The sequence below is a fragment of the Phaethon lepturus genome, unplaced genomic scaffold (genome assembly GCF_000687285.1).
Source record: "Phaethon lepturus isolate BGI_N335 unplaced genomic scaffold, ASM68728v1 scaffold22711, whole genome shotgun sequence".
NCBI classification, from domain to species: Eukaryota; Metazoa; Chordata; class Aves; order Phaethontiformes; family Phaethontidae; genus Phaethon; species Phaethon lepturus.
This window is the reverse complement of record NW_010518758.1, coordinates 14,188-39,980: the sequence shown is the minus strand read 5'-3', so window position 1 is coordinate 39,980 and position 25,793 is coordinate 14,188. Positions and strand designations below refer to the sequence as shown.

At 44.7% G+C, this 25,793-nt stretch overlaps 1 protein-coding gene across 1 annotated transcript; it reads left to right on the top strand.

The window, feature by feature from the left end:
* Positions 1 to 1,067: 1,067 nt before the first annotated feature.
* NEMF (nuclear export mediator factor) lies at positions 1,068 to 24,430 on the top strand. Its single transcript, XM_010296839.1, has 32 exons — positions 1,068 to 1,135; positions 1,785 to 1,887; positions 2,768 to 2,893; positions 2,979 to 3,127; positions 3,341 to 3,408; positions 7,647 to 7,733; positions 8,686 to 8,762; positions 9,301 to 9,371; positions 9,462 to 9,537; positions 10,635 to 10,697; positions 11,013 to 11,090; positions 11,477 to 11,685; positions 13,446 to 13,631; positions 14,116 to 14,179; positions 14,704 to 14,792; positions 15,431 to 15,534; positions 15,940 to 16,002; positions 16,779 to 16,891; positions 17,523 to 17,580; positions 17,968 to 18,026; positions 18,520 to 18,640; positions 18,786 to 19,035; positions 19,905 to 19,947; positions 20,033 to 20,082; positions 20,458 to 20,605; positions 20,933 to 21,010; positions 21,092 to 21,286; positions 21,918 to 21,950; positions 22,816 to 22,922; positions 23,020 to 23,063; positions 23,156 to 23,235; positions 24,353 to 24,430. Exons 1-32 carry the CDS (start codon positions 1,077 to 1,079, stop codon positions 24,428 to 24,430), a joined length of 3,129 nt encoding a protein of 1,042 aa, XP_010295141.1. The 5' UTR covers positions 1,068 to 1,076.
* Positions 24,431 to 25,793: the final 1,363 nt, after the last annotated feature.

Here is a 25,793-nt window from a genome sequence, read left to right as displayed (position 1 = left end):
CCGGCTTCTCATGGCGCAGAGCTGTGAGGGCTCCGCGCACGCCCGCGCTCTGCTCCTCCGCGGTGTCCTGCCCCGCACTGCGCTGGTCAGGTTGCCATCGTACTGCGCGCAGCCCTCCCCAGTGGACGATGCAGTTTTGCACTGTCCCGTTCTGGGGTGATTCCACCATCTGTACACACGGACTGCATGGCCCCTGTGGGGAGCCCAGCCCCACGCTGTGCTGGGTGGTGGGCTGCCTCTCTCTGCCGTGTGCTGCGGCACTATGGGGCAGCACAGGGCCTGTCTGATGTTGCCCGAGTGGCCCCCAGCACAATCTTCCTGCCACAGAGCAGTGAGTCCTCACTGCCTCCCCTGTCACACCCTCAGGGAAGGCTTGGTGCTCTTGAGCAACCCTTCGTTGTCCTGGTCCTGTCCCCCAGCTTCTCCCTGGGGAGCAGTTGAGTGCTCTCCCTTTCCTGTTTGCGTGGGGAAGGTCCTACTGTCTGTCATATGCTCTCCCATCCAGCTGGGAAGTTCTAATGCTCTGACATCCATGCCCCATGGAGGTCTCCTACTCTTCTGGTGTCCAGGGCAATCTGCATATTTGGCTCCACGCTGAACAAAATGGTGACGAGACTGACACACCCTACCCCCTCCCCGTTCATTTCTGTGCTTGTATTGGGAATACTAGTCCTCCATGCTGGCAAAGGGCTACCCAAGTGATGCAGAAGGTAGCCCAGAGGAGCAAAGTGCTCCAGTCAATTTTATGTCCCTGACACAAAGAGAAATGCTTGCAGGAACTGGCAGCCTGGCCTCCATCCTGTGCTGGAGATCCAGAAGCTGTCTGGTTGCAGCTGGGGTGTCCGCAGTGGTGTTCTTGCTTTTTGCACTTTATCCTTTTCTCCATCTTTTGGTTGTTCAGCTTCCAGCTCATTCTGTTAATCTTCCTTTGCTGCCTCTTCAGTTACTGCTTGGTAATTTATCATAACTTGCACTTCTGTATATTTTAATTATCACTGGGACTTTTTCAGATACTTGTATGGTTTGTGTATCGTATTGTCCAAAGCACGTATTTTCTTTTTGACAGCTTATTGGGAATGAGAGTAAACAATGTTTATGATGTGGATAATAAGACGTATCTTATTCGCCTTCAAAAGTAAGAACTTCTTGAAATTTCTTTATGCTGTTACTGTACATTTCTGTTGACAAGCGTGTGGCTTTTCTGACTAGTTTTCAGTGAAATTCTATTGTTCTTTGATATAAAATGCAGTAATTTTTACCCAGGAAGTTCTTGGGAAATAGCATATGAAGTGTGGAATACTGTAGAAAATAAGCAAAAGGCCAAAGATGTTAGTGTAAAAACACACAATTGTCATTGTTTTTTTTTGTGGGGAGGGAAGGGAGGAGTTGGAGGAATACAGAGCAACACTTAGTAAGTGTTGTAAGTGTAAGTAAGTAAGCCAAATGTGTGGTAGGGCTCATGTCATGTCACTAACCTGACCACTCCAGTGGTGTCTGAGATGGACCCTTGCTCGTCTGCTTGCCTCCACTTGTCTTGGACAATTTTTAACTCCATTGCTTGCCAAGCATTTTGCTTGGCCACACTGTTTGTAAACTTAAAAAGTGGATGTCCTTTCACTGTCAGCAGCACTATTTGATAGGCATTACCAGTTTTGGCAACAGCGCTTTCTGTAGATGGCGTGCCGCTGGTTTGTGGTGCTTTGGTCTCATTCCAGTGCAAACTGGCATGTGGTATTGGGGGGGCTGCTCATGTGCCAAGTGGTGAGTCTTTATTTTGTTAACAGACCAGACTGCAAGGCTACGCTGCTGCTTGAATCTGGTATACGCATTCACACGACGGAGTTTGAGTGGCCGAAAAACATGATGCCGTCTGGTTTTGCAATGAAGGTAAACTAACCTATAATTTCTTTTTAATAAGGTGGCTGGATATCAGAAAGCAATATTTATGTTCTGTCCTTGGAGACAGAAGAAAATAGTGGAAGGATTTGCCTGGTGGATCCTGATCCAGCAGGTGACTGAAAACAAGGGAAGAGCAAATGTAGACCTGGGATCAACGTTGTTGATGTTCAGTGCCTGAAACAATGAAAATTTAAATTTATGAAGACTAATAATAACCTGCTGGACATTTTCTGGGATACTCAGACCTTTTGGAATTTTACTCCAGCAAAGTCCTTGTCATTCCACCTGGGTTGTCCAAGTTTTTAGGCCCTGGATGCAGCACCCTATGTTAATAGAGTGCTGCTGGACTTGGAGGGTTCAGATCTTGCTGCAAGCTGTTAGGCTGTGTTTCTGCAGGTAGATCTGCAGGGATGCAACTTGAGTGCTGACGCATACAGGTCTGCTTAGCCCATCACCTCTGGATGCAGCCTCATTGAAATGACTTGGCAAAGATTCTCCAGGGTGGCTTTCCATGTCATATATGGATGCAGGATTAATCCCAGTTCTCTTTGTAAAATAAATCCTTTGAATTTTAACTAGCTGCTCACTTGTTGAGCTAAACAAATACCAGTTTTGAATGGCAAAAATGGCTTAATGTTAAAAATCTGGGTTTGTTACATTAACTATAAATATCAAGGTACTATTTTGCTAAGAACTGTCTTGTGTCTGTGTTACCAAGATTAGCATTTTTACCCTTATGGTATTTGTATTAAGTAAGAAGTGGTCAGTGTCACAGGAGGGATCTACAGCTAAGAATGTATTTCGTTGTAAAATGTCACAAGCAGGTCTGTTTGCATCATCTCACAGACATTTTCTCCATTATTGACAGTGCCGTAAGCATTTAAAGACCAGAAGACTTGTCAGTGTAAAACAGCTGGGTATAGACAGAATTGTGGACTTCCAGTTTGGAAGTGATGAAGCTGCATATCACCTGATCATTGAGCTGTACGACAGGGTGAGTGCAAAGCTCCAAACGTGTCCTCTGTAAGCCAGCATGTGAGTATGGCCTTTGCTGATGGTCCCCTGTGGTGTGCTCACAGGGTAACATTGTCCTGACAGACCACGAATATGTCATTTTAAACATTCTGAGGTTTCGCATGGATGAAGCGGATGATGTCAGATTTGCGGTTCGGGAACGATACCCAGTCAACAGTGCAAAAGCACCTGCACCTCTGCCAACCTTGGAAAGGTAATTGCTTTTAGATGGTGTATGTATTGGAATAAACCCAAATTACCCGCAACTGTGAAAGGCAGCATGCCTTTGGGTAGTCTTTTCACATCTTACAGGCCATTTGGCACTTCTTTTTTTAAAACTGAAAATGTTTTGTAGCTTCTGAGTAATACAATGTAATCTTAAATGCCAATGTTCTTTGGAATGACAACTCTCCATTATCTTTTGCAGGTTAACTGAAATAATATCAAATGCACCCAAAGGGGAACAACTGAAGAGGGTTCTTAACCCGCATCTTCGTAAGTAATTGTGATTCATTAGAAAAAAGTAATTTGGATTCATTAGAAAATGAAGTGGGGTCAACACGCATTACATTTAGATGATGCTCAAAATTAGAACAACTTCAAGCAGTGTTTTTTTTGGATGTTGTTCATGACGGTCTGCTATTATGTATGTTTGGAAAAACAATGAAAACCCTAAGCCTTCGAAAACAGAGTAGATTTTTTTGATTCCAAGCCAACTGCACAAAGAGATGAACCTTCCTGTAATCCTGCAGTGATGAGGACCTGAGAGTAGCTCTGCTGGAGCTCTGACTTGATGTGTTTTGTCCAGTGTCTTGTCTTTAGTAGTACTGAATAGGAGATGTAATGGTACAGTCAGGGGAAGGATCTTGTTAGGAAGTGATTGGAGTATGTCACTGCTGCCAGTCCTGGAGCAAGGACCGATGTGGTAATACCAAGATGCTTGATAATATCCATTTGGGTGTTCTCTGGTAGCTGGACAAAGCACAGTGTGCCTCAGTTTTCCTGACCACAGAAGCAAATTTGACTTGCATGACGTGGTCGGAACAAGTTTGGTTTATGCTCCTGATTTGGCAGTGTTGATCAAGCACAGGATTGCCTGGTGGGTACCCCTGAACAGCTCAAAGCATGTGATTTGCAGACCTAAGTGTTACTTTCCCCATGTCTTGCTTTTCTTTTTTACCACCCTTGTCCCTCTTTTTGTCCACCCCGGTCTCCTCCTAAACAAACAACCTGCTGCTAATTACTTTCCCCAATTGGTCCTAGTTTTTCTATATCCATACCCAAATTTGATATTTCTCATACTGTTCTCTGGGTAACCTTGGCCTTATATAGTGTTACTGATCTGATTACTGAGGCATGGCTGGCCTGGCAATGCTCCACTCTGTAAAACATCCACAGTTCTTCCCTTCAGTTACCATGTGAGTCTTGGCTGTTTCTCGCTGCACTCTTCCTTAACCACCTGGGAAACCTGGCCATCCCTCCTGCCGCTTCACTAATTTTTGCCACTTTTCATGCTGGTAACTGTCGTGTCCAGTGGTTTCTCACACAGTGCCCTGTAGTTCCTCACATCATATGCTGTTAGCTTAACCTTGGGCCAGCGCCTGGTCATCCCCTGTCATTACCCTGCAGCCCTAACAGGCACACTGATACTTTCCTGGAAGAGTCTTTCAATCCCAGCAGTCTATGTTTTACAGACTTCCCATGACTGGTCAGCAGGCATCTTTGTTTTTTGTAGGTTGGGTTGGATTTTCCTTCCATGTTTATTTACCAAATCTCTTTTTGAACCTGTATGAACTTCTGGCATCCATGGTGTTTTTGTGGTGAGGAGTTCCACTTGCTTCCATGTCACATGAAGTCACCTCTTTTTTTTGTTCTGGAGCTCATCTCACCAGTTTTACTTGAGCCCTAGTATTGGATTTGAAGAGAAGGTGAACTGTTGCTGCCTATTTATCAACTCCACACCACACATTTTGTAAGTCTCGGTCATTTCTAGGCTAACCAGCCTACTGCATAGCCTTCCTAGTCTTTCCTTGTACAGAATCTGTTCCAAGCCTATGATGGTTCTTGTTGTCCTTCTCTGTACCTTTTCTAGCTTTACCTGTTTTGAAAAGGGGTAAGTAAAAATGTACGTAACATTCACAGTGGAAGTGCACCACGGATTTATCCTGTGGCATGATTTCCCTTGTTCTATTCATGATTCCTTTCCTAAAAATTCCCAACACACAGCTTGACTCTTTTGTGTTTGCTGACAATTGAGCTTATTGTTTCCACAGGACCATCTGTTGTTAGGTCTTGCTCCCAAATAGAAATGATCTGTTGGGCATATGCATAAATAGGATAGTCTTTCCTCATGTAGATTGTTTTCTGTTGTTTTACAGTGAGCTTGTGTCAGTTCTTTGTCTAATCGCTCACTATTGCTCGTTCTTCTCCAGTTCTTCACAGCTGGCTGTTGTCTTTGTTGCTTAGACGAATTGTGTTTCATCAGTAGGCTTTGCCCCTTGCCCTTTGTTCCCCCTTCCCGGCTCAGTTAGGTGTATGCTGATCAGTGCAGGCTCTAGAGTAAGGGCCCTGTAGAGCTCCGCTTTCCTCCCCTCCCTCCAAGCTGACAGTTTATACCTCCTCCCTGTTTCCTGTTTTTCAGCCACTTTCTAATCCAGGCAGGGGCTATCCCATTATCCAGTGGCAGCTTGTTTTCTCTGAGAGCTTTGGGGTGAGCTTTGCTAAATGCTTTCTGGAAATCCAAGTAGACCATATCTATTGGACCTCCCTTGTCTTTGTGCTTTTTAACTGTCTTGGAGAGTTATGACACAAAATACAAAACTGCTGGCTCTTCTGTGTCTAGTGCAAAGCTCACTGCTAGTTTTAGTCTTTAGGCTAAAAAGAGTTAATAGTTTTCTAGTCCCTTTTTAAAATTGCCAGTGCATTAACCTCCTTGTGCCTCTGCTGCTACAGGCAAGAGGGACATTGCAGGCTACAGTTAACAGTCTGGCATCTCCATCCTGAGTTGTTTTAAATGCCTGGCTGAGTACCACATGATCCTGAGGATTCGGTGCTGCTTGTTTTGTCTGTGGGATCCATCACCTCTTCTGACAACTGGATTTGAGGCAGATTTTCTGACATACTGCCTGCAGTGAAATGTTCCAGCCCGAGCTTCCCTGTGCCCCTACACTATGAATGAAACTCAGGACATTAATTTTCCTGCTCTTGTCATACCTGAGTGTTCCTTTTGCGTCTTGATTGTTTCTTGTACCTACTGATTCTGGCAGGGTTCGTGCTTATGATGTATCTGGAAAAGGCTTTATTATTAATCCTGATAGGTTTTTTTTTCCTTCAGATTTTCTCAAGATTAATTTTGGCCAGTGTTGCTGTGTTTTAAATTCACCTGCCAGAGTTTGGTCTCCCATTTTCCACAAGGGGCAGAACTTCAGATAACTTTTTACTTTTAACAATTTCTCCTAACCTGATGTTTAGTCATGCCAGCCTTCCTTGGATTTTTCTGACACACTGTCTAATAAGTGATATGCATTTGTTCTGTATCTCCAAAATAGCATCTCTAAATAGCCTGCAGGCATTGCCTTTTATTGATTGTCTTAATTTCTTTCCTTCTAACAAGCTGCCTTGCTTTATGTAATCTTCCTTTTTGAACTGTGAATGCCTGTAGCCCAATGTCTTGGGCTTTTGTTGTGCTGGGATGAATCTGGGTAAATTTTAGTGTCAGCCTTGTACTATGACATGACATCTATCCAGCCAGGCTGGGATGATTGAAACCTGATTTAGCTGTTCTGTGTCCTGCTTTCACAATCTCTTGGCTGTCCCTTTGCACATTAGGGTGATCATTATAGTAGCCCTAATACCATATGCATAAGATGTAGGCCTGGGTTTTCATTCCCATGGGATTGTGCTGGGGTTTCTTTCAAGTGGTTATCATCTTAATTTGATTGGACTCTTAACATCCTGCTCACCCACTCTGAGGTCACCTGCATCATTCTAAGCTTGATGCTGCACTGTCCCAGTGGTTGTCTTCCTTGCTCCATGTTTCTGTTTTGCTTGTTCTCAGTGTTCTAAGTTAAACCTGGTTTTCCGTGGCCCCATCTTGTCTTTAAGCACCTTTGTAGCAGCATGTATATCTGTTTTCATTTGCTACTTCTCTGCACCCTGTTCAAATGGAGCTGCATCTGTCGTTTGTCACTCATGTTTCACATTTGGCCTTGCTGGTTTTTTCCTAGTTCTTCATTTGAAGCTACAGAGTTTGTATGGCTTCACCCTTTGGAATACCTTATCCCAAGCCAGGCATTTTGCCACTCGTGTTGGGTTTCCTACACTCTTCAGTTCAGAACTTTCCTACGCCTTTTTAAATGTGAAGGTTTCATTCATTTTGGCCAACATGAAGCCCATCCTTCCTGTATATCCTATTCTGTGCTAGACCTTTCCCAGTTCCAGATGAACCTAAGCATCCTTAAGTTTGTAAGAACTCATCAACTGTGAGCTGAGACCCAGCTGCTCTGCCCAGCAGTGAGTGTTTCTGAGAGAGTCACCGCAGGAGTCCTGATTGCCTGCTCTTTCTGGGCTCTGCCTCCTGAATTTGGGACCACAATTCCCTCGCTATTGCCATCCTCTCTAAGGATTGACTGTAGTTTCACATCCATAGCTTGTTAAAACACTTCTTGTCATTTCAGTGTAAATACAAATTTTATTGTGAATGTTTCCACAGACGATTCTTCTTTTTTTAACAGCTTACGGAGCCACTCTTATTGAGCATTGCCTTATAGAAGCTGGATTTTCTGGTTATGTCAAAATAGATCAGCATATGGAAAGTAAAGGTATGTAGGAAATAATATTTTAAAGGCTGTACTACATATATAGTAATTTTTATGCCTGTGTAGTATTTTTTTCCAAAGAGACAAGTCATCTTTAAACCTGTAGTTCTGGCCATATGGTTATATGTTTTAATGTTTTTAGGTTGGGGACCAGCTGTGTTCACATTAAAACTCTTGAATTGTGCATATATTGGAGATAAAAGATCAGGCTCCTCCTATAGTCTAAATGGTATCTCATTATAAAACCACCTTACACATCAGGTGAACTCTGGCTAAGTAAAGGGATGTTTTACAAGGATCCTGCATTAGAAGAGTTACCATCAAAGTTTTCCTTTATCTATAGCAAACACAGTGGGAATTTGATAAAGTAGCAGCTTTACATTTATTGGGAAATGATGGATTTGGGTGTTAAAGTCAGAACAGATTTTTCTGTAGTCTTATTTTTCTTGTGTGATTTATATTTGACATAAATCAAAAGGATTTTTTACTTCCTACTGCATTATGATGCTGTAATAAATCAACTTTGTAATAAACAAGTAGCTTCTCACAGCTACTGGTTTATGCTTTGCCTCTGTAGTTTTATTTTAATAAATTGCTAGCATTTGTGTGTTTTTTTTTTCCTGAAACTTGAATTATTATTTCTTAGAAGTACCTATATAGATTTTTTAAAATTAAAAATTCCCCAAATGTAAAATGCATGCTGAAGTTCCTGTTTAAAATGAACAGTAACTGCTGTAGTGAAGCACCAGGGGTAAAGGATATCTGCTATTTTATTTTTGAGACATGCTAGGATCCTACTTAGCGTGGTTAGGTTGGACAGGTTGCTTCAGGCATTTAATTGGAAGAGCAGTTGCCTGGACCTTTTGTTGATTTGCTGTTCTGCTATGTTTATATAAAGATATCTTTCTGTTCTAGGTGTTTTAAAATATTCCTCTCCTCCCCCCTCTCTCTTTAGAAAATGTTGAGAAAGTGCTTACTGCTTTAGAGAAAGCAGAAGAATATATGACACTAACTGACAACTTCAGTGGAAAGGTGGGTCTCCATTGGGCAACTTGGTTATTGGTTATGCAGGAATTGCAGAATTAAACTGGTAGGCAGGTATTGTTCAGCACATGCTTGTTCCTGGTGTTATCAGCTACAGATTTTATCCTGTGAGCTTGGGCTCCAGGTAGTGATGGGGAATAAAAATTGCTTCCTTGCACTGGATGTGCAGCAATTAAATAATTTACAAGCAGGTTATGTAGGCCCTATGAGAATAGCACTCGTGCTTTAATAGCAGGTAACGCTGTTCTGCACAGAAACTGTGCATTTATGTGATAAGCTGTAGCATAGTCCTGAGGTTTGTAAGAGAAGTTCACCTTTTTTTCTGGAAGAAGTTGGAGTGAAGACAAGCAAGCGGTCAGGGCTTTCCTCAGTCAATCACATTGCTTCTGCCACAAGGTCTCTCTGCTAGAATGATTTACTATCTCATGCTATCAGTAGGTTAGCACCTAAAACTTGCTGCTTTGCCAAGACAAGGGGGATCCTTTTCAAAGACAAACACTGATGACATATTTATGTATTCTTTTAGGGTTATATTATCCAGAAAAGGGAGAAAAAGCCAAGTCTGGAACCAGATAAACCAGCAGAAGATATCTACACGTAAATACTTGAAGTATTTATTTCTTTTTCTACTAGTCTGCATAACATAAATTAGTTTTCAGGTGATAATATCAAATGTGTATTTTACAGATATGAGGAATTTCATCCTTTCTTGTTTTCTCAACATTCAAAATGTCCGTACTTGGAATTTGACTCATTCAATAAGGTACAGTGCTTTTGCTGATACTGTACTTAAGTGCTTTAATTGACTGATGCTAAAAAGAGTAATTAAAATATACTGAAGAAGTTGTCAGTGAAAACATAGACCTTGGAAGAGATGATTAATTTTATGGATAAATATTCTATTCAGAAAAGGCCAACTAAAACAGGGCCTTTAGGTTACTGCTGAGCAGCATTGTCTTTATTAACTCAGTTAGATCCCATAGCTGAAATACGACATGTGGCATGTGTACACGGAGGTGTGTATTGAACCTATAAGGAAGGAGGCTGTTACCAGTTCTGGTCAAACATTTTGTTAGTGGAGAGTTCAGATGCTGAGTTACCGCTGGAGGCAAGCAGTCATCAGAGTCATCACATTTATACTTTTCCAGTGACTATTTTGAAAGCTTCAGGCACCTGATTTAGTATTTCCTTGAGTGTTGTCCTTCCTGGTCCTTGACTCCTTAATACTTGAAATCATTAACTGCATGTTGTTTCTGACCTTGATCTCCAGAATTCCCATTTCACTTTCCTACCCTGCTTCTTGGCTGAATTTCTGTCATCTCCTTCACAGCACTGATATTCTAAGCAGCCTAAAACCTTCCTCCTCTTTTGTTTTAAGCACAGTGGCTGGCAGCTGGGACACCAGGAGCAGTTCTTAGGCATACCTTCTAGGTTTTTTGTGTTTGTTTTTTTTTAACTGACCTTGTTCCTTTCTTCTTATCATTGCATTTGGTAACCAGGAATTCAGGGCAGACAGGTCGATCACTGCATCATTTAATCTGAAGAGCACACTGAGTCAAACAGCAGCTTCATTTTCATCATTTCTTAGCAAAAAATGTGGGCCATAGTTTGGCCACTTACTTACTTGTGCACTGCCCCTGGTTTGCAGTGAGGCATATCCTTGAGTGTCTTGCTGAACAGATCTAATGTCGATCTCATGTGAAGGTAAAATGGAGGAAGTTACTGAAACCTGTTTTAGCATCTGTCTCCTCTTCTAGTGCTTTGCAGCCACCTCTCTTGAGCGGAACCTCCTCTTGCCTGCTTGTTGCTGGTATAAGTTAGTGCAGCTTGGAAATTCTTAAAACTGATTTTCTCTTGCAGGCGGCAGATGAGTTCTACTCCAAGCTAGAGGGACAAAAAATTGATCTGAAAGCATTGCAGCAGGTATGCACTCATCCAAGAGTGGGGCAGCTGAGGTGGCTCTCTGAGCTTCAGATGCTTCATTTGGTTCTTGTAGCCTAGGTGAGGGAGGTGTCATTTCTTATTTTTGCCATGGAAATGCTGAGTCAGTGGTGGTCAGGGATGGGTTGGTTCTGCTTGGAGTACAAGTAACAGAATTAACAAAAATATTTTGGAGACTGCATCTCTTAACGCTATTGTATTTTTCTGTGCTGGAATGCCCTATTGAATGTCTTGCAGTGATTAGGTGGTAGGATGCCATTTGCATATATATTTTTCAATCTTTCTTATTTTTGAAAGGAAAAAGAAGCATTGAAGAAGCTTGAAAATGTCCGTAGGGATCATGAGCACAGACTAGAAGCTCTTCAGCAAGCTCAGGTAAGACTGAGAGGTTTGTTTAACCAAGAAGGTACATAAAGTTTCTTGAAGAGTTGTACCTGCTGGTCTGCATTGCTATGGTCAGGGTTAGATGCCAAACTGAAGCCTTCCATTGTCACTGAGCACCCTGTAGCCCTTCATGGAGCCTAGGCCTGCCCAGTGGGACTCTGCTCCCTTGTGAGTGCTTTGTCCCTCACTTGGGACTTGCCAAAACTTGCTTGTGCCACTCTGCTTGCAGGAGTCAAGTTGGCCGTTGTCCTATGTGATCACTTCAAATGCCGTTCTTGGATTTTATCTCAATATTAACTACTACTTTTTTTTTTTTTTAAACTATTGCTGAGTGTATGTTTAGCTTCAATGGGTATAAACTTTTTTCTTTCCTTAAGGAAGCCGATAAGATAAAAGGAGAACTTATAGAAATGAACTTGGAGATTGTCGACCGAGCCATCCAGGTGGTCCGTAGTGCATTAGCCAACCAGATAGACTGGACAGAGATCGGAGCGATCGTTAAAGAAGCTCAAGCGCAGGGAGACCCCGTTGCAAGTGCAATCAAAGAATTAAAGCTTCAGACGAATCACATCACAATGCTGCTGAGGTGAGTGCATTGCAGATCACCTGTACTGAATACAAGTAGGACTGACCATGTGAGCTGTATAGGAAACTGGTATCTTTTTAGCTTGTACGTTGGTATTTACACTGTTCGGTTTTTCTTATAGCAGCATGAAGAGAACATAGTTCTATGAGCAGAGGGGGATACCTTTTTTTTTGCTTTCAAAAATAATAGTGATGTGGTTACTGTAATAGCATTTATTTTATTATTTTTAGAGTCTGTCTGACTATATTCTAAAGCATTGGAAGGTGTCCTAAAGCAGTATAGGCTCAAAGTTCCAGTCTGTCAGTCAGCAGTTAACTCTCTGTGGTTTACTCTTCTTTCATCTAAAATTCACGTGAGATCCTGCCCCTTTCAATGCTGCTGACAGCTAAGGCAGTCCAGTGAAAGGCTGATGGTTCAAGACTGCAGATGTTGTGAGCTGCAAGTTTTGATGCTGGTTCTTGTAGAAGTCCTGATGAGAGAACTGGCAGTGGGGCAGTATTTGGAGTGTCTTTAAAAACCTTATCTGACACTGTATCGGAATGCTAGAAATAAAAAAGTGAGAATTTCTTTTTTATAGCTAGAACTGTATTGTCTCTTCTCCCAGGTAACTAGCGATAGAACGAGAGGAAATGGCCTCAAGTTGCGCCAGGGGAGGTTTAGATTGGAGATTAGGAAAAATTTCTTTACTGAAAGAGTGGTCAAACATTGGAACAGGCTGCCCAGGGAGGTGGTGGAGTCACCATCACTGGAATTGTTCAAAAAACATGTAGACGTGGCACTTCAAGGCATGGTTTAGTGGGCATTGTGGTGTTGAGTTGACGGTTGGACTTGATGACCTTAAAGGTCTTTTCCAACCTTAATGATTCTATGATTCTATGAACTTCTGGTATGAAAGCTGTAATGTGGCAAAGTTAATTTATTAATTTTTTAGTTACCTCATTTTCAGAAATGTTAGTGTATAGAATAAACTTGTTTTCAGGAGTGAGTTCTGTGTTGGCAACTGTGTCATCAGTCTCTCCTCTCCATCTGTTCTTGTAGTGAGTAGTGATCACTTTGCTGGTCAAACTGTTCAGTCAGTCCACCAAGTGTTGAATCGTGCATCCTTAGTACAAAGGACTAAGGAGATGTATTTTCCTTTATGAAGAACATTATTTTATGCTGCTTCACCACCTTTTGCTACACAGACTTAGTACAGCTGTATCAAGCAGGATTTAATGTCCTAGTGAGAAGCAAATACAAATCCAGCTAGTGTGTGCTCAGCATACCTCTTTGAAAACAGTGGAGCAGATATTTTTTGAGGTTTTAAACCAGCATGTTGCTGTCCTGTTCAATGAGTCAGCACGATGATGTAACTCTTCTCTTTTCATGTGGTGATCACACATAGAATGTCTTGTGTTTTACTTTATTAAAGTAGATTTTTGGAACTGTTCTTCATTTTAAGTCTAGATTTTTCTTTAGGTTGATAGCATAGATGCGTGTCTTTTGATAGGAGAAGTTGCCTTGGAAAACATTACTTTCTTGGATTGGAAAATTTGGGCTCTTTATCTTCTGCTTTTGTTTTCTTTTTTCCCCCCAAACTTTGGCTGAGACCAAGACATAAACGAGTTCGCATGTAAGGCATCCTGGGGCCTTCCTGCAGCTGCACAGGCAAAATGGTTTAAGGGTTCCTTAGACCATTGCCAGTCTTCATGAGAGAATAGAAGAGTGAAAGGCTAAAAAATAACCAGTTCACTTAATCATATGATGTCATGTGTTTTTAGAAACCCATATGTATTATCTGAAGAGGAAGAGGAAGAGGAGGATGCTGATTTAGAGAAAGAAGAAACAGAAGAACCAAAGGGAAAAAAGAAAAAGAATAAAAACAAACAGCTGAAGAAACCTCAGAAAAACAAACCGTCATTAGTTGATGTTGATCTCAGTTTGTCTGCATATGCCAATGCCAAAAAGTAAGGTTTACAGTAAACGTGCGCTTTGGTAGTAGAAGTTTCTGTATGCTTACAGTTGTTAGTGATAATGTCATAGGAAGAGCTCTGTGTATATCTTGTTAAAAGTTAGAAATTGAAATGGGTAGCTTGCCCTGAGCTTGAAGACATGTGTTTTCTTGGTCCAAAACCAAGTATCTCACTGTTGCATAGCGGCTAGTCTCTAGCTATCACATTAATTTAATTTTGAGTACAGTTCTGCACAGTGACACATAGAAAAAAATGGCTACTTTTGCCACACATTAACCCCAACACAGTGCTCTATCTGAGGAGGGGACTGACTTCATCTGGCTGTTTTTCTCAGGTGAAAACTAAGCTGAAGAACTGGGCTAAAAAAAAAATCTCAAAACTGAATGCTAGTGGCAAATGTAGAGAACTGTGATAAGTACATTCTAAAAATGAGTGCATGTGCTGGGATTTCAGATAGAAACAAACTTGTGTTTTGCAGGTATTATGATCACAAAAGACATGCAGCTAAGAAAACTCAGAAGACAGTAGAAGCTGCAGAAAAGGTATTTTTTCTTTGTTTTTAGAAGATACTTAAAAGCACAGTCCCTGTCACTGATCAGTGGAAAATCCTAACTCGGTCTCTGTAGTCCTAATGAGACATGAAAGGTAAAAACAACCAACCAGAGTTGTTTCATTCTTGGCTCTTAAGCTGACCGAACAGAGGATTGCAGATCCCTGCTGTATAACCTGCTTTCCACCAGTAGCGTTGCGAACACATAAGGCAGGTGCTTGGTGGTGATGTTGACCAGTACTTACGGAGGCAGGAGTGGAAAATCAGTGGAAATCTGTACAGTCAAAGAGCTGATAATCTTCTCAGGGGGCAGCTATCCAGGGTGGAGATTTATGAGGATTTTAGGGCAGCTATTTCACACGTGCGTGAGGGGAATGCAGGCCGGTGAATAGCAGTATGTGGAGCCTGCACTCTGCAAAAGTTCAGAGAAATTTCCTACCAACTTTCTTACTGTTCATTTAGAAATTTTGTGATTCCTGTGCTGGTGGATTCCAATCATGCTTTCTGTCTAAATAGGCATTTAAATCGGCCGAGAAGAAGACGAAGCAGACGTTGAGGGAAGTTCAGACAGTTACCACCATTCAGAAAGCAAGAAAGGTCTATTGGCAAGTACAGTTTCATTGTCGTTGTCTAATGTACTGTGGATGTGTGCAAATTTAGAATGACTGTGTCAGGCTGAATTTTCGCTAGCTTAGAAGTGGAGCTAATGTGATTTTGAAGCACTACAATTTATACTGAGTCATCTTACAATTGCTCCTTGAAGGTGGTGGCCTGATCCTGTTAGTGCCTTTGCCTGGGAAAGTTCCTTTCAGTGGACATGGACTTGTAGTTTTTTGCTTTTAACACAGCTAGGAATATAGTCTTAGTAAAAACAGGGAACTTCACTGCTACTTTCTGGCAGCTCTGTGAAATAGTAACAGTACATTTTAAAAAAAAGCAACAACAAAAAACCAAACAAAACCCCAAATCTTTTTATAGTCTAACAACTGAATTATGAAAATAAAAATAAATAGGAGGCAGCTGGACTTTGTGGTGATGGTACTTGTTTCATCTCAAAATATCGTTGGCAGTGATGTTATATTTGTATCGTGCCTTGTTTTTATGCCCCAGGCATGTGGATGGATGTGAAACTATTTGCAGTGCCTTTTGTAAGGAGTAGATGCCAAGATGGGTATTCTTAGAGTTTGTGATGTTCTGTTAGTTCCAGGTGTTTTTTACACAATGGCTTGATGTAATTTGGCAGGTTTGAGAAGTTCCTGTGGTTCATTAGTTCTGAGAATTACCTTATTATTGCTGGAAGAGATCAACAGCAGAATGAGCTGATTGTAAAGCGGTATCTTAAACCAGGTGAGAGTCTGATTAAGCGGAATATATTGGTTTCTCTCTTATTTTCCAATTTTGTACTTGTAAAAGAATGACATGGGAAGGTCTGTCTGGTTTGTTCTGAAGTTGGGTCTTAGGTAAAAGGGGACTTTGGTGATGGTGAGTCCTGGAGACTCTGTGTGTGTTGTCCATGGAGTGCTGGGGGGTCTGCTGTGGCAGACTGGAGCCTCCAGCACTGTGGGTTATGAATAGGCTGGGTGGACTCCTATGAGGAGCAAAGGAGTTGATTCTCCCTGGGATGGACTAAAAGGCTTCTGTATCCTCTTCCAATCCTGCTCCTTTCCAGCTAATGTTAGAAACCTTCATCTTAGCTTGAGTGGTCTGTGTAGTTACCACGTGTGTGACTGATTTGAGTTGCTTCTTTTCCAGGGGACATATACGTGCATGCCGATCTGCATGGAGCCACAAGCTGTGTGATCAAGAACCCATCAGGTACCTTGTGTGCGGCTGGTGCAAGGACTTGTAGAAGTCTGGGGGCACTGTGAACTGGCAGTCTCTGCACTGCGTGTCTGAGCCCAGCCCGGTGAGCTCCCTTCCCCCTTACAGTGGTACACAGCTCCAGCAGACGTTTCCCTCAGGATGTGAGAGGCATCAGTGCTTCCAAGATCAGGTTGTCACTGGCTGCTGCTGCTTCCCAGCCATGACTGGCTGCTTGCAATTGCTCAGTTGAGCTCCTGGTGGGAAGGAGCAATGGAGACGTGCTCGCAGAGACAAGCATTAGTTACTGGCAGGGGTGGTGGTGCAGTCAGTTGCTGCTGGCCGCAGGGACTGGAGTCCTGCTGAGACTTCGGTTGGTGGCATAAGCAGTTTGAGTGCTGAGGGAGGGTGCTGATCTCAGCAGAGAAGTGTTAATGTGGTGGGATGGATCTTATGGGAGACCAGCTGGGCAAACCGTGCCTGTACCCCATTCCTGGGAGGTGGTAGAAGTTGGCCTTGTGTTGTGAGGAGCACAGTTACTGCTCCCTTGCGGAGCTGAGGAAGGAGCAGTGGCACAGCTGCCTTCAGCTTCTCTTAGGGAGCTGTGAGGAGCAGCTGCTGATGCTGCTTCTGCTCTGTCCATACTGCCTTCAAGCTTAGCCAGGTTGTGTTGTCTCTGCCCAGAGCCCCTGGAAAGCTCACACACTGGATTAGGGTGCGTGTGGAAGTTGGAGAATTTAATCTGTTATGCATGGATCTCATTCACTGATGTGTAGGGTGTTACTTTGTAGGTGAACCGATCCCTCCACGAACGCTGACAGAGGCAGGCACAATGGCCTTGTGTTATAGCGCTGCCTGGGATGCCCGTGTTGTCACCAGTGCATGGTGGGTCTCCCACAACCAGGTAAGGACACTCGTGCATGAGCTTTGCAGACATCTGAAGGAATTGGTGTGCAACTGCAGACAAAGTGTCTCTGTGTGGGAACTGGTAGATGTGGGTGAAACTTTTGTTCTCTGATACTGTTCCTTGTGGGTTCGCCCTGGCTGTGCCACTCTTAGGGCCAGGGGTGGAGGGGTAACCTCTGATATGACATGCACATGACAGAGGATATGCTGCAGGCTTGGCTTCTTACTAACAGAGGGAGAGGACTTTTATTGAAAAGTAAGTTTTCATTTTTTTTCAGTTGGACTTCTAGCTTGTGTATTAACTACAATCTTGCTGTGCTTCCAATCCACTCAAGGGTAAGGGCAGACAGATTACATTAAACTGAAGGTCACAGTGCCTTTAGTGTTCTTATTTCCTGAATAACCCAGTTACTCACACGGGACTTCTAAAACATAGTGCCAGTGTGATTGAATTGAAACATCTCTTAGGAAGATACCCTACAAAGGACAGGAAGAACCCCTTGGAAACAGAGTCCTTCTGCAAACTGTTCCCATAAGTTAAAATGCAGTTTGCTTTAACGTTGCTGTTATTACACAGCACTGTCCTTCTATGACAGATACTATTTATAGTATATCATGATTTTTTTTAGGTTTCTAAAACTGCACCTACAGGAGAATACCTCACTACTGGAAGCTTCATGATCCGAGGTGAGACACAAAGGAACAGTGTGAACTTGACTTTTGGCATTTTGTCTGAAGATGTTGTGCTGTCTTGCAGTGGCAGCCACCTGAGCTGCCCCCTCACTGTGGCAGCCAACAGATTCTGCTTTTCTCCTGAAAATCTGTCCTGAGTGGTTTAGACTGAATATCAAGCAGCTGCAGCAGCATTTCTAGCTGAGGCCCTGGGCAGAAGATCATTAGCTAAGCTGCTTTTGAGTTTCTTCTGTTCTGTTGTCATCCAAGAGAGAGAACAAGCCCCAGTGTAATTTTTTGGTAGCCTAAAGCCTCTAATAAAAATGAATTTTGAAAATACATCATGTATTTCATTAACGTAGCTGTTAAACCTCCTCATGAGTATCTGCCTTTGTTTTTCAGGGAAGAAGAATTTTCTTCCACCTTCATATCTGATGATGGGCTTTAGCTTCTTGTTTAAGGTACTGCTTTCTCCGTGCAGCTCCTGCTGGCTTTTGTAATTTGGTTTGAGCTGTAGGAGGCTTATTTTCTGGTTCTTGCTTATCAGTACATTCCCAATTACTTCTTTTCCCACTGGGACAAATCCCATAAAATGCTACTGGCTGAAGATTACTCTACTTTCATTGCCATTTTTTCCCAGTTTGCACTGTCTCCATTTAAAACAAACAGACACTGTGAACATTACTATCTCTGCTAGATTTTTATACCAGCTCTGTTTGAAGCATATGCATGTTTGGGGAGTCTGCTGGTTGTGCAGCTATGTGTGTCTCCTCACTAGCTGTACCTTCTAGGTTGTCAGACTTCGGTTTCAGTGTGCTCATTTAGTTTTCTTGCCTTTTGAATGGCAAAATGTTCAAAGGGAAAGAATGAAGCTGAGTCAGGTGCTCTCTGAATGGGCTAGCGAAGATCACTGGAGCTGGTACTGGCTTAATGTAAAGGTGCCTCTTTTGTTAGGTGGATGAAAGCTGTGTTTGGAGACACCGAGAAGAAAGGAAGATCAAAGTACAGGATGAGGATCTGGAAACGGTTTCCAGTGGTGCCAGTGAACTGGTGTCCGAAGAAGTGGAGCTGTTAGGTACAGTGGATGTGACCGGGGTGCTGTGTGCACTACTGGCAGATGGGACCGTCTGGGGTTTGGCATTTAGTTCCCTGCACTGTGTTGTGGGTTGGTTTGGTGTTTCTAATGTGAACTGAGTTTTTTCCTCACCTATGTGCCCCAGAAGGAGGAGACAGCAGTAGTGAAGAGGAAAAAGCAGAGTGTCAGGAAGCACCAGCAGATGTGGAAGCCATGTCTGAGAGTAATCGTGATGAAGGCATTGCTGACCTTCCTGCACCAGAGGGTGACTCTGAAGAGGATGATGGAGAATCTGAAGATGAAGCTGAACATCCAGAGTCAAAGAGCGAAGTGAAGGAGGAAGAGGTAAATTACCCAGATACAACAATCGACCTGTCGCATCTTCAGTCTCAAAGGTAAGTGAAGAAGCAGCTGCGCTTATCGGCAATGGGTGAACTTCTGAGGATCTCCATACCGTTAAAATGCTGTCAAGACAAGGGCTGTTATGAGTTGCCATCACTTCTTTCACTGCTCAGCTCTGCAGGCTGCCAGAGTGCAGGGCAGCAAGCCTGTACTGTGGGAATACTGCCATGCTGTGTACCATTGCCTGCCATTTTTCTGCATGGCTCTTCTTTGGGGGCTGCTTGCTTTGGAGCCCTCTCCAAAGGCATGCACACGGGGGTATCTGTCTCTCTCATCTCTGCTATTCCCTATTTTGGCCTAAGCATCCCTTGACCACCACACACTGGTTTTGCGCCTCAGGAGATGGCTGCCCCCATTTTCTTTTCAGAGCTGTTCAGGCCTGAGAAACTGGTGAGTTGTTTCTGCTCTGCTAAGCTGGTGCTGAATTACTGCTCTGCATTTGGCTGCAACATGAGCTCATCTCCCTGTTGTTCCTGGAAATGGCACTCCTTAGAGGGTGCAAAGAGACAGGATTGAGTGGGTGGAAACGGACAGCTCTGCAGGGAGTACCACAGCTGAGCATGGGAATGTTCCCATGTGCATGGGAAGCAGAGCATCGAAGGTTCCTTTAGTGTGTACTGTACCCAGGCTTTGTTGCTTGTTTGTGTGTGTGCGTGAGACAAGCTGGCAGAGATCTGAAGACTTGTTTTGTAAACTGCATCCCGGTATTGCTGCCCTTTTCCATTCACCAAAGCTGGGATTTTCAAGAACTAGAAAGCTGAAAGTGATGCAACCAAATTAGCCAATGTCTGGGCTATGGTAATGCATCCGTGGTTGAGCTGCTCTATGCCTGTTGATGAGCTCCATTTTGGTCCCCCCACAGATCGCTGCAGAAAATCCTCCCCAAAGAGGAAGAACCCAACTTGGTAAGGTACCAGCTCAGATGTTTGGCAAAGAGCAGTGTGAACCGCTGCTGGACATGGTGTTCTCTAACTGCGTTTCACTTCTTAGAGTGACAGCAAGTCCCAGGGGCGAAGGCATCTGTCTGCCAAGGAGAGAAGGTGAGAGCCTCTTTGTGTTTGCAGTGAGGTGAGTGCCTCCTCCCCACCCCCTCTCCAGGACTTGGGTGCAGGGCATGACTTGCAGCCTCCCAGTCTAGGCTGGTCCATGCCCATTGTCTGTCCTGCATTTCCCGTGTGGGTCCTGCCCAGGATGGCGGCTGCTCGTGTCCTTCAGGAGTCCTGGTTGTGAACAAACAGTTTCTTGTGTACCTGTGGGCTCGAGAGGCTTTACTGAGGAGGGGTTACTTCCAGTGTGCATGCCTCAGGTTCCCCCATAGCCCCGTGGCAGGGAAGCAGGGTGGTAATGCTGGCAGGAGAGCAGCAGCCTCTCTTGTCGCAACAAGAGGTGGTGTATCAAGTGATCGTTTTCCTTAGAGAAATGAAGAAAAAGAAGCAGCAAAGTGACTCTGAAAACTTGGAGCTGCCTGAAGAGAAGCAGAGAGAGCCAGAGACACAGCCTCCCCCTGCTCCCAACACCAATAAGGGTGTGCCAGCCCCTCAGCCCATCAAGAGGGGCCAGAAGGTAGGCAGGGACCAGGTTTACCCACGGGTTGCGCCGTTGCCATGTGAAGTGTGGACGGAAATGCCAGGTTTCTGTCAGACGTCCGTGGCTGCCTGATAGTTTTAGGCTCTTGGTGGTTTCAGGATGATGGTGCTGGTCTGTTAGCATTGAGCACACTATGCTTTTCTTGCCAAAACCACAGGTTACTGGTGAACTGCTCTGAAAGAGGTTCAGGAGACCTGGAAGGAAAGTGCATGTGGGGTCAGCATCTAGGTGTTTGTCTGTGGGTGCAAAACTCTGCAAAAGTCATTGTTTCTAAAGCTGTTGGTGTTTTTTCTTACACTGCAGAGTAAAATGAAGAAGATGAAGGAGAAGTACAAGGACCAGGACGAGGAGGACCGGGAGCTCATCATGAAGCTGCTGGGGGTGAGTGAGATTGGTTCTGCCTTCCCCTGTGGCACAGTTGCTTGGGTCGCTGGCTCTGACCACCTCTGTGTGTAACCACAGTCTGCAGGGTCAAACAAAGAGGAGAAAGGGAAGAAAGGGAAAAAGGGGAAGACAAAAGAAGAGCCAGCAAAGAAGCAACAGCAGAAACCCAAGGCTGTGCGTCGTGGTGCTGGAGGGGGCAAGGAGATGCTCCCAGCAGGAGTCCTGCTGCACGAGTCGCAGGACCCAGCCCTGGAGGAGCAGCAGGATGAGAAGGTGAGCAGCACGCTCGCCTCTCCTCTGCTGTCCATCTGTCTGTCCCTTCTCACCCTCTACCGTGACGCTCCTGGCACTGTGTAGCTCTATTCTGCCAGGGAGGCTGAGCAGCTCTTGCTGGTTTTGGGGGCACTGTGGAGAACACTGTGCCTAATGCCATGACTCTGGGAGCCTGTTGGTTTCAAGAAGCAGCAAAAAACCCTGCAGCAATCTATGTGCACGCTGCGTTCCCAGCACAGCCAGGACGAGGGCTCAGAGGAATACTGAGCTCCACCACGCTGATGAGGATCCAGTTAAGTCAATACCTCCCACTCGGTGCAGCTGAATCATAACTGAGCGCTCTCCAGGTCTGTTGTTGTGAGTCAGTATCTCTGAATCACAGCCCATCTCTCTCCTCCCAGCTTGGCGTGTGCCAAGCAAATCAGAGTTTTGAAAGAAATATTCCCCCTCTCACCCACATAGAAGTGCTCTTCTTACCTTTGCTTTAAAATAAGTTAAATTCTCTTTGCAGTGAGGATGTGGCTTTCTGTGTACTGCTGATAAAAGAATCTATTTTCTCTGGGGGCTGGGGGAGAAAAAAGCAGTTGTGTGCTCATTTCAGCTCTGATGTCTCCTTTGTTTATGTGTGCAGGAGGAGCAAGACCAGGATCAGCCAGGAGCTGAGGTAAACGCTCGTATTTGAAGCTCCGATTAAGGGCTGAGGAGAAGGCTTTATTCCTGCTCAAATAGGAATTATTCCTGCTTTATTCCTGGCAGGCCCCACTCCAGCACGCAGCTGCCTGTGAGCAGGACCAGAGGTGCAGGCTGGGGCTGGGGCATGTGCACCAGAAGGCTATGGCTCTGCTGTTAAAGTCCCCTATTTAAAAAAGAAATGTAACCTCTTTTTTCTTCCTACCCTGCTTATCTTGTCCATCCCCTACAGAAACTAGGGGCTGGCTAAATGGAAGTTTGTCCCTTGTCTTTGCCTCTGGAGGTGTTTGCACCCCCCTAGTACTGGTGGCTCTGGGGTGGAGGGTGGCACAATACGATGCAGTGCAAATTGCTCTGTAGAAGTTTATTTACATATAAAATTGCTTCAGAGTTTCTGATAATTACAGGCTGTGGGTGTTGCTCAAGGCTGGAAATAAGTTGCTTTCTTTAAATTCTTTAATGAAGGAGGATAACGGTTGTCTGGAGGGGGAAGCTTTTGGTTACCCTGTGAAGTTCTAACCACATTTGGGCATGCTGTTTGGGTCATTTAAAACTAAATCCATCCTGTTTCAAATGATGTGATTTTAGTAATCGAAGATGGTCAGTTATGAATCATAGCTTGGTAATTCCGTGCCAGTGAAGTGAGTGATAAAGCTGAATTCGGTACGTTTCAGTAACCCCATCACGAGATCTGACACACAGTACCTGTGGCATTGCAGCGGCTCTTGTAGCTCAGCTGGAGGGGGAGAACCCTTCAGCCTCTGCCACGGTTGAAACTGGTAGCTGGGGGCTGGAGAGACGCTGTCTGGTTTCACAGTGAAGCTCCTTTGCCCGTTCAGGAAGGCGAGGCATTGCTGGACTCCCTGACGGGCCAGCCGCACCCCGAGGATATTCTGCTCTTTGCTGTTCCCATCTGTGCTCCCTACACAGCCATGACGAACTACAAGTAAGTTGCAGTGCTTTCTGTGGGAAGGGTCTGGCAGCAGCCTGCACTGGCCGGCAGGAGCCTGCGTGCTACTTACAGAAACCTTTTCTTTTGAAAGGTATAAAGTCAAGCTCACTCCAGGCACCCAAAAGAAGGGAAAAGGTACTGTATTAAAGCACTTGAATCCTTTTCAGTGCTCTACCTGCTGAAGCCAACACGTTTTTACATACTGTTTCTTTCCTGCGTTTTTACAGCTGCAAAGATTGCCTTGCATAATTTTATGCAATCCAAAGAAGCTAGCACAAGAGAGAAAGACCTGTTCCGCAGTGTAAAGGTGACTAGTTTTTCTATATGGTTTCTGTTGTACAAATGTAACAGCAAGCAGCAAAATGCCCGCTAGTGCCATTTTGGGGGTAAATACTTCCAAAACGAAGTGCGCTATTGCTTCCTTTTTCGCAGTGTTGTCTTTGTCAGTACTGCTGGGGCAGAGGTACTGCTTAGGCTGGAAAGAATAGTTAGAAATTGGGCCTTAGCTTTCTGTATTGTGTCTCTCTTGATCCAAAGTAATGTATCTGGCAAAAGCATCTTCCAAAAAGTCCTCTCATTTTGGGAGGGGAAATTCCCACTCCCACGGGCAGCGTTTGGAAAGGGCAGGTACTTGCGCTGGGAGTTCAGCTGGGCTGAGGCAGCGCCCTGCAGTGCCGCTCATGCCGGCTTTCGCCTGCCCCTCTCCGCCCACGAGGTGCTTACCACGGGCCGGGTGAACATGTGGTCTCTCTGCTCAGGCAGGTCTGAGCCCGCCCAGTGCAGTTTTCTTCTACTCTCTTGCCATTTCCTTCTCAAATTGGCACCATCAGTCTGCAGCACTCCCATATCTGCTACCGGGGAGAGGGCTGCTTCCTTGCCGTGCTCTCCTCCCTTGCCGTGCTGTCCTCCCTGGCTCCGTCAGCTGTTTGCACCGCAGCCCCTCGGTCCTCCTGCACTGCCTGTCATGACTTTGTCCTTATTTCTCATTTCACACCAGTGATCCCCCTTTATCAGGCAGCCTAGACTGCTCTGTGGCAGCCGCTTGTTGGCCTGCAGTAGTTCACTGATCAGAAACACTGAATAGCAGCAGACTTCACGTTGACTTTTTGTGGCACCCTGCTAGAAAAATGCCGTTAATGGTTAATGACCTTGAAGCGAACAGGTAGTGCCCAGGGAATCGCTGGCCCAGCCAGCCCATCCGAATGGAGCTGATGTGTGGAAGCTGCACAGAAAACCGTTAAGTCAGTCAGTCTTTCATTAATAAAACATGGCGTGAGAGCATAAGCCTGATGACAGCCTTGTTTGGGGGAAAGCTGGCAGAAATGGGCACCCCAGTCCCTGCCAGCAGACTGGGACGCACTACTGGAAGATGTTAGTAAATGCTTTTCCATTATGTTCCTTTTCTCGTCTTTAATGTTTCGTAGGATACCGATCTGTCAAGAAATATTCCTGGTAAAGTGAAAGTATCTGCACCTCATCTCCTGAACAGGAAAAAGAAGTGAGTCAGTATTTGCATTTCTCACCACCGAACGGCCAGAATCCAGCACCTGCGGATGAGGACAGACCGACCGACCCAGACTGCTGTTGATGTGACAGGATTTAGCTTCCATGGTAGCTGGCAGATGAGGACCAGTTCCTGCATCGTGGTTTAGATGGACTCTACGATACAAATAGCATAAAGATGTGCAAGTAAATTGCTGGCATTTGGTCAGTGATGCGATCTCCCGCTGTTCATTCCCCAAGGCTCTGAACACTGGAGCCGAGCACTCGTTCCCGACACTGCTGGGCAAAGGTGGGCCTGAATTTGCTGCAGCAAAACTCTTGTGATGTTTCTTCCCAATACCCGCCGCTTTCCTCTGAGGGGGGCTGGGGTTTCTAATAGGAGTGCTTCAGTTTAAAATGCTTCACTTGAGAAAAGGCAGAATTTTGTTTTTCCTCAAATATGCCATCGGCCAGCAGGAGATGAAAAGCACAGTTCCAGCTCTCGCCCTCCGGAGCTCCTGCTCCCACCAGCGCAGCCCAACTGTGCTGCATAATTATTAGCCCCGTGGAGGCGAGGAACGTGCAGGGCAGACGAGCTGCAGAGTCAGAATAAACCCTGTAAACCCTGTGTGCTGTATCAGCACAATCCCCAGAGAGAGGTGACACCACAGCTCGGCTCTCACTGCCCCGAACTGTAGCTAAAGGTTACAAAAGAAACCGGCGCAGGAATTACCATACAGGCATTATTTTGTTCTAGAAGTCAAAGTTTTTAATTATTTTTTTTGAAGACAGCTTAAACATGCTTTCACCCATTCCCCACAGTAGCACAGCCTGTTCCTTGTCCCCGATGTCACCTGCTGGGGCTGCTGACAGCACTGAGTCAGGGACGGCAGGCACCCACCCCTCCCACAGCCACTTTTCGGGGTATCGCCACCAAGCTGACATCCTCTGTGGCTCCTCCGGCTGTTCTGGTTGTAGGTGAGCTCCACAGCTGCTAACAGGCTCAAGCACTTTCAGTTACAGGTGTCAGGGCAGAATATCTGCTCCCTAAGGTTCACAATTGAAGTTGCACAACATAAAGAGTTCCCCAAAAAAACCAAACTACAAACAAGCAGAGAGTAGTGATGCTTTAACATCTGAAGGTTTACGACAGTTCATCTACTCTGACAATGTACAATTTCCAAATCCCATTTCTCTGACCTTAAGCATTTGTGGCAAAATGTTAAGCAGATGGTTTCCTAATGCAGTAGACTAAAACAGGACTGCTCCCCCGCCACAGCAATCTTCAGCCTAGACTAAAGCGACGCTCAAATAGTTACGGTGCGCCTCAGTATTGCCTGCACAGCCACTGAAGTCCTCAGGTCCTTGACTGGGGACTCCACA